The sequence below is a fragment of the Lissotriton vulgaris genome, chromosome 1_1 (genome assembly GCF_964263255.1).
Source record: "Lissotriton vulgaris chromosome 1_1, aLisVul1.2, whole genome shotgun sequence".
Classification (NCBI taxonomy): Eukaryota; Metazoa; Chordata; class Amphibia; order Caudata; family Salamandridae; genus Lissotriton; species Lissotriton vulgaris.
Genome location: NC_141685.1, coordinates 1,781,972,439 through 1,781,985,379, shown reverse-complemented (window position 1 = coordinate 1,781,985,379; position 12,941 = coordinate 1,781,972,439). Strand labels below are relative to the sequence as shown.

At 41.6% G+C, this 12,941-nt stretch overlaps 1 protein-coding gene across 2 annotated transcripts in view; it reads right to left on the bottom strand.

The window, feature by feature from the left end:
* The window catches only part of TAFA2 (TAFA chemokine like family member 2), a 1,199,141-nt gene that overhangs the window by 784,865 nt on the left and 401,335 nt on the right, over window positions 1-12,941 (bottom strand). For both annotated transcript variants that reach the window (XM_086919106.1, XM_086919105.1), the window contains exon 3: window positions 8,823-9,028. Coding sequence is in view for 1 of the 2 variants with exons in the window: in XM_086919105.1 (XP_086775231.1) it covers window positions 8,823-8,854 (32 nt within the window). In the remaining variant the exon portion in view is untranslated. The remainder of the gene's footprint in view (window positions 1-8,822; window positions 9,029-12,941) is intronic.

The following is a 12,941-nucleotide window of genomic DNA, read 5'->3' as shown; positions in this document are numbered from 1 at the left end:
TTAGGATGACCATTTCTGGTCTCCCTTTTTGGATTTTGCCTGCACAGCGCTTGTGCTGTGCTTGTGAAATATATTGTATTCAATATATCTTAAAAGGGGCTTACATCCCGCCTTCTCTTTCTATTTGTCTATGTGCTTGTCACTTTAGCTTTTCTTCGTTTTTATTGGTTCTAGCTTTTTTTGGGGTGTGCTTCTCTTATCAGTATGAATGGAGTAGGGTGCTGCACTCGTGTATTTCACTGCGGCTTAATCCTATATGGCGATACGTGTGCTGTACCAGATTAGTGCCTGCCAACTAATATTCAAACAATGTATATGGCCTAGTGTCAGAAGTCACTAGGACTCTAGTACGCACTACAACAAAAGTTTTTTGAAAATTTATATCGTTCAGTTTATTTTAAACCTTTTTTTTCAAAACGATCAAACATATAATGTTCTCATTATTCTCCTCGATTAATATTTTCTGGCACAAATGATACAGACATCAAAAACCAATGATTAAATTGTGAGCAACAAAAGCAACATTTTGTCAATACACAGGTTCACTAAAGAGTAAACACAAAACAATACAAAAGAAAAAACCCAATGCATTTCCGGGCAATTGCCCCTTCGTCGGGGGTCTAATAAATGAAAGCAGAAGTGTAACCTGCGTGTGGTTGTTCCTATTTAGCCAACCAATTTCTGTCCTTTAGTCAAGTTTGCATCTGCATATAAAGCTTGTGAAAATGAAGAAAACCTGCGTGTCTAAGCGGTAGCGTCTCGATCACGCGAATGTTTCTCTTCACGATGCGCGCAATATTCCGATCTTCTCTCATCAAGGCTAACCCGTCACCATGCTTACCGGCCGGCGGCGGAATATTGCGCGCATCGTGAAGAGAAACATTCGCGTGATCGAGACGCCACCGCTTAGACACGCAGGTTTTCTTCATTTTCACAAGCTTTATATGCAGATGCAAACTTGACTAAAGGACAGAAATTGGTTGGCTAAATAGGAACAACCACACGCAGGTTACACTTCCGCTTTCATTTATTAGACCCCCGACGAAGGGGCAATTGACCCGAAATGCATTGGGTTTTTTCTTTTGTATTGTTTTGTGTTTACTCTTTAGTGAACCTGTGTATTGACAAAATGTTGCTTTTGTTGCTCACAATTTAATCATTGGTTTTTGATGTCTGTATCATTTGTGCCAGAAAATATTAATCGAGGAGAATAATGAGAACATTATATGTTTGATGGTTTTGAAAAAAAAGTTTTAAAATAAACTGAACGATATAAATTTTCAAAAAACTTTTGTTGTAGTGCGTACTAGAGTCCTAGTGACTTCTGACACTAGGCCATATACATTGTTCTCTTATCAGTATGCCATTGCCCCATTACTTTTTCTCCATCAGCTTTTATGGCTGGTACTTCTTTTATGAGGTTAAGCTGGTATACGACTCCTTTTAAATAACGTTTGCATGCTTTTGCTGATGCAATTAAAGAATTCTTCTCACTGCAGCACGCACGGTTACATTTCTTTTTTTATACGACACGTTTATTATTTCATTGAGCTTTAACTGTACATGGCAGCACGCATATGCTTGCGTACTTTTGCTCATCGTCATACTTTGCCCAACAATTTCTAATTGAAAGCTTTCTTTCTGCAAGCATTTCAAGCGTGGTGACAAATTGCATACTTTTATTGAGAAATAACATAAAATATTTACTGACTTACACTCTGTGCACCATTAATTTGAAACGTGTTTTCTAATCGTATTATTTAATACTATTCACACACCCATTTTCTAGCATTTATACAATGTATCTCTGATGGCTTTTGCAGATGCATTTGAAAAATTATATTTGTGGCAGCACACACTGCAACATTTCATAGTTTCTCCGAAACATCCATTATTTAATTGGCTCTTAACTTTACCTGCCTATACGCATTTGTTCACGTGTTGGGATCGGGCTCCTCTTTAGCTCTCGCCTAGCGATGCAGCGCCATGCGCTGCTTGCGAAGCGAGACTTATTGTCGCTGTGTAGCTAACGAAGTGGGACATGAGATGTGCACGAGCTTACCAAAGCCATTGCAGACAATGACTGTGACCGCGCGCTTTAGGAGACATGGGCTGTGAACGCGCCCGTCTCCTCTGGCGCTCTGGCAGGTTAGGAGACATGGGCTGTGAACGCGCCTGTCTCCTCTCGCGCTATGCGCTCTGATACGCTTTCACTTTCTCACTTTCGCGAGGGCGCCGGGACAGCCCAAGGTGTTGGGGCGATGGGAAGCTGTTAAAAGACCCAGCACGTTGAAGCACATATGCACACTCTGTTTTAACTACCTACTAGATGTGTGATCTTGGAGGGTGCAGTTTAAGCTCAGCATCCGTCGCTTCTTCGGCTCGCGTCATACTTAACCGAGCCCTTCTTTCTAAGTTTCCACACCCTTCTTGCCAATTCTTGCTCTCATAAATTCTCCCTTTTTGCATTCCTCTCCTCGTATGTCTATCTCTCCTCTAAACATACTTCATTGCTCAGTCTCCGTTCATTTTAATGCTACTAACAATGTCATGCAGCCACTTTCTCTGTCCTTTCTTCTTTCCACTTTCCTCTATCATACACTCCTCTCTTCCCGGCAGTTCTCTAATTTCCTGATTGTTTTTTTTTTCGATCGGTACCCCTCTTCCTCACCTTGAAGGCTCGGTTCACCCTGTGTCCTCTGGGGTCTTTTAACCAATTCCTCTCCCTCAGTCTCTCTTCGCAGCGGTTCACTGCATCCCTTGCCTTCCAGGGTTCTTGTTTTCCCTCATCTCAGATCCTTCTGCACACCTCCCTCTCCGGACCCATCTCACCTCTCTCCCGTAGAGGTTTTCTTTCTTCCTCATGCCTACAGATGTTCCTGTATTTCTTTTCTTTCCATGTTCGTGTCTGCGCTCATCAACCTGTATCTCACGCCAGGCACACACACTTCTTGTGCTCCTGCCTGTCCCCCTGTTATCTTCCTCACTGTCTTTGGTTACCCTGCTACTTTATTCTACCTTCTTATACTTAATAGCTCCTACTAGTCGCAGCTATCACCCTAATCCTCAACTTCCTACTATTGCTGTGTGCCCGCACCCCCTAAGCCCTTTGTGTTCTCTCCACTCACTCCCTTGTAGCTCGTAATGGCCTTATCAGTCCCTGTCTGTAGTTCTGATAGCTTTATTCTCTCCAATCCGGATGTTTTCTCTGATCCTCTTCCCTGCTTCTCTCTAGTCTCATGCATTCCTTATGTTCTCCCTATGAGCTCATTTTAATGTCTTCACCCGTCATACCCTCTACTATTTCCTGTCCCTTCTTTGAAGTTCTAGTTCTCTTTTTATATACTGTCTAGCAATTCCATCTTCGCTGCATTTATCTACCTGTCTTTTAGTAGTTACAGTTATATACCTGTTCCCGACCCTCTGCCCACCTCCTGCTAACTTGTTACATCCCCCTCTCAGCAGAAGGCTTCTAATTTTATATTCTCCTTTATCTTCAACAATTCTTATGTCTTCTCCTAAACTCTTCATTAGCTTGTGATGTCTTTACCTGTCCCATCCTTATCAGTGGCTCTCGTTTTCCTCCTTTCCATACTCTTTTGGGGGAAGATGCTTCCTTTATCAACTCTCTTTCCCAGTCACAGTTTTAGTGATTTTTTGTAAGTTTTAACCGAACAGTTTTTGCTCTGGTGACCTTTCTGGTCTCTGGTTTCCTTATTTGTTGTTTGCAGTTGGTGTCTTTCTTGTGTCTCCTGTTTCTCTTTACCAGTCCACTTTCTTAATCACTTCCCCTTTTCCTTTCATCCTTCCCTCAGGTTTACTTTGTTTGTCTAGCAGTTGCTGGTTTCCCCCTCTAGTTCTAGTTCTATCAGTAATCACGGTCCCCCAACTTTACTTTTCTCCTCTGTAGTTCATAGTTTCCACATCACATCTTTCATATTTTTAGATTTGGGTTTAAGGCCCAACCAGGTTTTTTCTGGCCATGACTTAATCGAAGACTTAATCGTTCTTTCGTCTGCAATGAACACTGCAATTTGTCGAAGTAAACCACTCTTTTTTTCTTGTTTTCCCTGATCAAAATTGCAGAACATATATTAAATATATGACTTTTTGAAATATATTCTCTCGCCCCGTTTATGATTTGTTACATTACCAACTAACAATTGTCACTTTATTAAATTTTTTCATTTATTGTCTTGATTAAATCTGCTGTCCACCACTTTTAAGGGTGTGACCCTCAAAAAATATTGTATATAAAGCAATTGTAAAATACTCTAGATAAACAAAATCCCTTGTAGGGAAATTGCTCCTCCCTTTTTCAAAACAATTTCACGTAGGGCAGCAGATCGTTTTAAAGACCTTTGGCTTAAATGTATCTGTAGTAAACTGATCTAATATGTGCCTCCCTCTCCCCTACCACCTGCCCCTTCGGTCTGATGCCCGCACTCATTTAGCGAATTCTGAGGTGGGTACAAGTACAATGGAAAGCAAGCATGCTTCAGACTGCCTTTTATCTAAACATATTTGTGCATTTCATCTTCTCAAACCCACCCACCAAAGGATGTTCTAATCACCAAGCAAAATAATATTTTGTCACTTTGGTGCTCCTAGTTACCAAACAACTGAGTAATGTTATAGACTTTCAGTTGCATACTTTCCAGCTATCCTTTATATTTTTTAAATAGTCAGTCAGTCCATGATTATTTGTTAACATCGCATAATGGTGGTGCCTGTAGCGAAGTTGAACAGTTTGAAGCAAATGCAATTTATTTTTGTATGCAACGGCCAGCACCAACTTACTGTACTGTGTCAAAGGGGGAGAGCAGGAAGGCCCATATCTACTAAGTGCCGCTGTTCTGCTCTCTTCCCAAGTGCTAGAGCACTTTCTGTCTGCCTAGCACCACAAACACATCCTGTACAACAGAGTAAATGAGTCTTCGTGTGCCTAGCATAGGTTTTGTACTGGGAGATAAAATACTATGCCTGGACTTACTTTTAATCTGTTCCTGTTTTTGTGTGTATTGTGCAGAACAGCACTCAGAAAAAGTTAGAAACATTTGAAGAAGAAAAAACGTTTATCCTTCTTTGTGCCTGACTTGAGCTGGTGTCTTTTTTTGGCGCAAAGCTTGTCTTCAAATGTTAGTAGATAGGGGTTTGCGATGGAAACCATAGGTGGTGGCACGGGAACGCCCCTACACCAAGCATGGAACATTTTTTTAATGCAAACTAGCACAAATCACTATTTTGCGTTACTTTTTTCAACTTTCAATGCAAAAAAAATAATATTTTTGCGCTGAAAATGAATTTGCAAATCAACACTTCACACCATTTTGCGTCACTTTTGATGACTTTGCACCGGTGCAAAGTGTTGATAAATGTGGCCCATCAAGCTCAAATGTCCCTCTGGATTCATTGGTACTGGAGCTCCAAAAGCCCTTGCCTTCCAATCACCCCAAGGCTCTAACAGCTCCGCAACTTACCTGGTGCTTCAGCTCATACGACTCTGGTTTCAAGTCATAGGTTTCATAGTCCTCTGGCCCAGCATTATTAAAGTTTGAGCTATTGGCATTGTAAATGCCAATAAAACACACAAGATGATGGACGGAATGCTGCACATTGGCAAAACATTCACCCCCAATCACAGATCTGGGTTTAATCCATTGTTATTTTGCTCACCAAGCCACCCCAGTTCAGACATGGCCATATGCAAATCAGTAAATGACAATGCCTTTTATTCATTTGTTTTAAAACCTACAATCGGTGCATAAACACGCACTTTGAACGTATAGTTCTTGCTTACGATGAGCAAGGCTGGCAGTAAAAGAGACTGCCAGCCTTGCTTCTCATAAGCATGGACTATAAGTACAAAGTGCTTGTTTATGCACAGATGCAAATGAATAAAAGGCATTGTCATTTACAATGCCAATAGCTCATACTTTAATAATGTGAGACCTATTGCATTGTAAACGATTGTTACTAATGTTACCATACTTTTGTTTGAATATAACACACTTTATTATTTCAGGGTGCCCTTCTTTAACTTTACGTGAGTGTGCACATTTTCACATAGCGCCATCAGGGCCGGACTGGGAACCAAAACTGGCCCTGGCAAACTGCTCGGCTGGGCCCCCCTGGGGTGGAAGTGTGTGCAGCAGTGCTGTTTGCTAGGGCCTGTTTCGGACGATTTTGTTACAGGGGGGCGATATTACCGACCAACAATAACAAAAAAGGCGGCCCACCGGGGAAACGCCTGGTGCCCACTACGGCCAGTCCGGCCCTGAGCGCCGTACTTTGCCCAACAATTTCTAACATGTAAGCTTTCTTTCTGCAAGCAATTCAAGAATGGTGGCAAGTTGCATACTTTTATCTAGAAACAACACAAAATATTTAATTGCTACTTTTCTTTGTTGATTGGGCCTTTATTTAATTTTCTCTACCTCCATACATTTGTTCTTGTGTTAGGATAAGACTCCTTTTAACTAATGTTTGCTAACTTTTTCAGATGCATTTAAAGAAATATTTTCAGAGCAGTAGCGGCCCGTGGTGGGAGTGCTGTTGGGAGCTGACGTGATGCGGGGGAGGGGCAAAACAAATTTCGTTGAGCACGCTGCATCGCTTTTGGCGATGCAACGCGTGCATCGAAATTCGTTTTATTTATTTATATGTTTACTTACCTTTAATCGTCCGTAATCCTCAGTTTACTACCCCCCACCATGCCCCGCCCCACGTCAGCGCCCAGCAGCACTCCCACCATGGGTCGCTACTGTTTTAGAGCAGTACACAAGGATACATTTATTTGCCTATACAACACTTTCTTTTTTTCACCGGGCCTTTCTCGTCAAGCTTATCCAAATAACACCCATTTCTACTGTGCTTCTAAACAATATGATTTCAGGCTGTTTTGCAGCTCCAACTCCTTAAAAAAAATTATTGTCTTTATCGATCACATTTAACAAAACTCATTTGTTAGCATGCAGGGCTATATTCCTTTCTTTACCCTAAAGATATTTAATGCTACCTTTGTTTTAACACGCATTTGAAGCTTGCTGGCAAGGTGCATATTTTTCCATCAAAACAAGATCATTTTTTAAAACGCCTTCTGTGCACAAACATTTTAACCGTAATTTATACCTTATAAAATGATAGCTATTCGCGCACACGTTTGCAAACGTCATCCATCTCTAATTACTTTTACCAATGCAATTGCAGGAAAACTTTTCTGTTTCTCAAACACTTTCACAATTTTACTGTCATTTATTTAACTTTCCCAGACCGCATGCATTTGTTTGTGTGCTTGCAAAAATATTTGTTTTATACCATTTATTGCTGACTTGTAAGCTTGTCCAGCAGGCATGGCTAGAGTCCTAGTTCCTCACATACTTGCAGTATTTCATTGGGCCTTCTTTTAACTTTCCGCCCCTGGACACATTTCTACACCTACTTTCAAAGAGCTTCGTTGTTTGTCAAAGTTTTGTCTTACATAAGCGTGTCCTATCACCACACGTGTACTGTGCAGCCAACATCAAAAGTGCAAATATCTAGCAATCTTTAAACACACAAAAGAAAAATGAAACTACTTCATGTGTGCAAAACTGCACACATTGCAGGTCGATCTTCATTAACAACCTTCACGTAACTACTTTACAAACACTTTAACACACACTTCTACTATTGGGGATCAACAATTGTTCGTTTTTCATCACATAGCTCCTTTTATTACAATTTTCAACCAGTCATTTAATGTGGCCATCACGTTAACATATTTTAACCAACAGTACTTCACAATGTTTACAGGACAGTGAAGCCTCACCGATATTAATTCAGAAATATCATACATTCCCTTTTCCTTTTGGCGACACAGTATGCCCCGGCAGTCCAAAAGTGCCTTTACACACCAGAGGCCATGCTCAGGCCAATGTCTTTGTACCTCTGTGAGGTGTCAGCTTTAGCGACATTTCAGGATCCATCCGCAAGGAGGTCCAAATATTTTGTATCACATCAGTGGTTCGAGTTCCCCTTGGGTGTACTGGCACTACCTTACTCCGACCTGCACAGAAGATGGAGGCCTTAACAGAGATCTGAGGTGCTGAAAAGTCACGCTTTCAACAGCCCTCTAAATATTATTCCTTCTTGTAATCTCTATCTGCATGTGTTCTCCAGTCGCTTCCTGGTCCCTCTCAAGTTGTTTGCATACATCGAGTAAATATCTCTTTTTTTCTCCAGTGTTCTGAGCAAAGGCCTGTGATGGAGTTTCAACGGAGCCTGACTGTGTTTGCCACTCAATCCATAACAACTTTATTTTTCCTAAAACGAAGCCGTTCAACCTTGAAACGGGCACCCCAGCAAGTTCTATTAAACATGAATGAAAGCCAATAAACACTGAAAACAGATATCAAGATATAAATCAATGTCTTGTAAGACTCGTACTTGGGACAATATCCAAACGCCAATATGAGCATGCAGATATTACAGAGCTCTACAGGCTGCGCCACCTAGCGCCGCGCAAGAGCACATATCTTCATCTAAGCGCTACTTTGTTCATCCCGTGTTTGGTGAAACACCAATGGCGTGTTAACCGGACTCCCTCATGAGCAATGCGGCCAAGACAAGATGTAAACAAATCAGACTCGAGAAAAAAAGAAAAGACACGAGAAAAAAAGCTCAACCTAGCATCTTCTTTCAGCCAGTTACAAACCTCTTACAGCAATACCGCACCTGTACTGTTCTTCAGAAGACGTAAACAAGAGCCGCTCATAAAAAATACAGCACCAAACAGCATCGCAAGAGCCCCTAAGGGCGAGGATTGAACTACAGCGTCTTACCTGCAAACGAACGTGTACACAAGCAGTTCCATACGTCAAGCGTAATTACGCTCCCTTTGGGTTATTTCTTTTCTTGAGAGATTGGCATTGAACGAGGAGCAGGGAACAGCTCGGCTGATGTGTTCACAGGGTCTCCAAGCCTTATAATCTAATTTACAACTCTCTCGTGAACCACGACTGCCTTCTTCCTCCTTTCCATGTGGGATCTGTAATTATGAAGACCGATTAAGCATTTATTTTTAGACTGCCGGTTCGCTTCAATGCTGATCAACGAGCGGGATTCTAGCCCCTTTAGGTTGATGTACATTTTCATATTGTTTAACATTTCTGTATGATTTGTCTAAGCAACAATTTCTGAAAAAAGCAGTGATGGTAGCTAAATTAAATTTGAAGCTGGTGAAATGTCTACGTGCGCTGCCAACAGCTTTCATCAGGGGTGTCATCAACATTTTGCTGTAACTTCCATTGACACTTTTCCCTGCTGCTTCTGTTAAGCCATTCACCTGCACATCAAAGGGCAAGCCCATGACATACTGGTAGAGGATGGTGCTCTTAATGTTGTGGGTTGATTGGCAGCGTCAGCATGACAATCTCAGTGGTATTTTAGCGCGGATGCACAGAGACTACTCCAGAAAGTGTGCGGATGCCAAGTATTACAGTTAAGAAATAAACATGGTGCGCCATTCCTCATTGCAGAAATTCCAGTGGTCAACAGTAGTCCACGTAGAGTACAATGCACTGTTCAATGAGTGACAAAGCATTTGTGTAAAAGCACCTATTCCACTAACCTAGCAACTAAGGGCCTACCACCAGCTCCCACCCAGAACTATGCCTTTAGCGAGGGTTTGATTGGATGTCCCGTTTTAACTCCTGTTTCAGATTCTTGCAAAGTAATCCTGTCTATTCGCACTACTGAGAAATGTAGGCTACCTGATGCTTCTGACGCCTGGGACACACCACTAAGGCACAGTGAACATGTATCAAATCAAACTAGTAGCAACCCGTCTACACCGGGAAATCACAGTGAGTACAAATCGCCAAACAGTACTACCATCAGTCTTCCATCATCTTCCAGCCCTTATGTATTGGTGTTAGCAGCCACGGCCGGTAGTAGGTGTAACTGTAGGGCAGTGACGTAGGGAAGGGGAGGGGCAGGGAAGGGGCAGGGTGGGGGATTGTATTGTATGGATTACGGACTTTAACAGGTAAGTAAACATAAATAAATACAACAAATTTAGTTGCGCGCACTGCATCGAATCTGGTGATGCAGTGCACACAACGAAATTCGTTGTATTTATTTATATGTTTACTTACATGTTAAAGTCCGTAATCCATACATTACTACCCCCCACCCTGCCCCTCCCCCTTCCCACGTCACCGCCCTGCAGTTACACTTACTACCGGCAGTGGCTGGGTGTTAGCAGGGGTTCTGCCACCGCAGGCAAACCAGACAGAATCAGTGAATCAGCTTTACCACAAACCTACTCAATGGCTAGGCAAGAATAGAGGATTCAGTACAGCCTATTGCAACAAAAGTTTACTGGTTAGAAGGTTCGGCTGGCTGGGTCCGTCCAGGAAAAATATCAAAGGGGATTGTATTGTGATAAAGCTTAAGAACCTAATCTATGTAAGAAACCTGTTGGCCTATCATGGGAATCCCGAACCCAGTCATAGTGGGATTAGTACTTTGCCCCTTGATTTCTTTTATAGGCCCCACTTGATGGTCCTGCCATTGGGGTTATTATCTAGGGGTCTAGTCAAATATTTAGAAGAATGCCTGATCATTGAATCTGCTCATAGTGAGCACAAAGCAGTCGTTGCAACAATGACACTACTGATAAGCAAGAAACACTGCCCTCAGGTAGCAAATCCCTGCCCGCTATTCATCACCAATGGGCTGAGATTAGTCTGGAGGCTACAAAACCTCAGTCAAGTCAAGTCAAGTCAAGAATAACTGTATTCGATTGCGGTTACATACAATCATAAAAGCACATAAAAACAGGCAATTTTACAATTCATTATAAAATTCAAGATTACATTTAAAATTAATAATATCAGTCCAATGCAGCTTTTAGGACCTCAATACTTAGATCACAATAGATTTCCTTTGCCAGAGTACTTTCTTTAAAAACATTGATATCCTCCATACTCTATGTTCATTATCCAAGAACTGTAGATTAATGAACGCCGGGCGACATTATCTAATCCCCATAGATTTTTAAATTGATATTATCCATACTTTCCTTAATTCACTGTAAAATTTACAAAATAAAACTACATTTATCGTAGATTGTTCAGGGAGAATTTCACAAGGGCAGACTTGTAATTCTCGGGCCCAATCATTAATTTCTGTAAAGCTGACAATTCTGTGGACGATCCTGAGCCTGAATCTGGTCAGTAAAAACCTATTGTAGCCCCCTGGAATGAATTTTAGGTAGGGTTGGATACTGAAAGTAGTTGGAATCAACTGATTATGCTGGACAGATGGCTTGATGATCTCCGCCGACATTCTCAATGTGTCCAGCAACGGAAGAGACCCCTTTTTTTAACTCCTTTTTTAACTCCTTTTTCGAGATCGTCTGGATGGTATTCAGGTCAGTGAAATACTCTAAGTGACCTAAATCACGCATAAAATCTCTGACATATCTAATCCATGGAATCTTTAGGGCCCCCTCCAATTTCAAACTGTCCATTAAGATGTCCCTGTTTAACTTTGTCTCTACTTTTAACCAGATTCTATGCCACAGAAGAATTAGCTCCATAAGATCAGAAATGTATGGAAGGTCCAACTCTGCATGACAAACATATGAAGATGTTATCCGACAAGGAGATTTTTATCATTTACCAGGGAAATAGGGCGCACACCTGTATGTCCGCTAGGTAGAGAGCACGGTGAAGTGGTTGGTACAGGCAATAGGGCGAGCGGTAATCTCACACAACCGCTCAAAGTTGGACCAAGAAGATCCACACAAGTAACAGTAGAACAACAATGCCCCTGCACTATACAAGTATAGAACATTAAAGTGATAACATCTATAGCAAGTGAAGATCAGTTAGTATACAACCACACTTTCGGAGTGACTTTTAAGAGAATCAATTATCCAAGTTCAGGTGCAAGAGTTCCAAAAATGAAAGAAATGTTCTGTTCCTGGTGTTAAGTAATTGTTTTATTGTTCCTTTGATAATGCCAACATGTGTTTCATCGCAGGGAACCTACTGCGAATCTTCAGGGCTTCTTGAGGAAAGTATGACAACAAATATAAGAAATGTACGAAATGTCCGTTTCTGGACAAAGTTCAGGTTAATTGTTTCGAGTCGTTCGAGGTTTGTAGCACGCTGCCTGCGTGATTAAAAGATCTTGTTCAGTTTAGGTATGTGTCAATACCGGGAGGAGTTGATGAGAGTATACCAGGGGTCTTGATTAAGACATAGTGTTCCTTAACAGGCGGGTACACCTTGTTCGCGCTGAACTCCCTCTTGTGGTTCCCGGTGCCGTTTTCCAATGACGGTCCTTGACCTCGACCGTCATTGGAAAATGGCACCGGGAACCACAAGAGGGAGTTCAGCGCGAACAAGGTGTACCCGCCTGTTAAGGAACACTATGTCTTAATCAAGACCCCTGGTATACTCTCATCAACTCCTCCCGGTATTGACACATACCTAAACTGAACAAGATCTTTTAATCACGCAGGCAGCGTGCTACAAACCTCGAACGACTCGAAACAATTAACCTGAACTTTGTCCAGAAACGGACATTTCGTACATTTCTTATATTTGTTGTCATACTTTCCTCAAGAAGCCCTGAAGATTCGCAGTAGGTTCCCTGCGATGAAACACGTGTTGGCATTATCAAAGGAACAATAAAACAATTACTTAACACCAGGAACAGAACATTTCTTTCATTTTTGGAACTCTTGCACCTGAACTTGGATAATTGATTCTCTTAAAAGTCACTCCGAAAGTGTGGTTGTATACTAACTGATCTTCACTTGCTATAGATGTTATCACTTTAATGTTCTATACTTGTATAGTGCAGGGGCATTGTTGTTCTACTGAAACATATGAAGATGTACTGTTCGGTACACTCAGAATGTATCTTAAAAAAGAGTTTTCCACCAT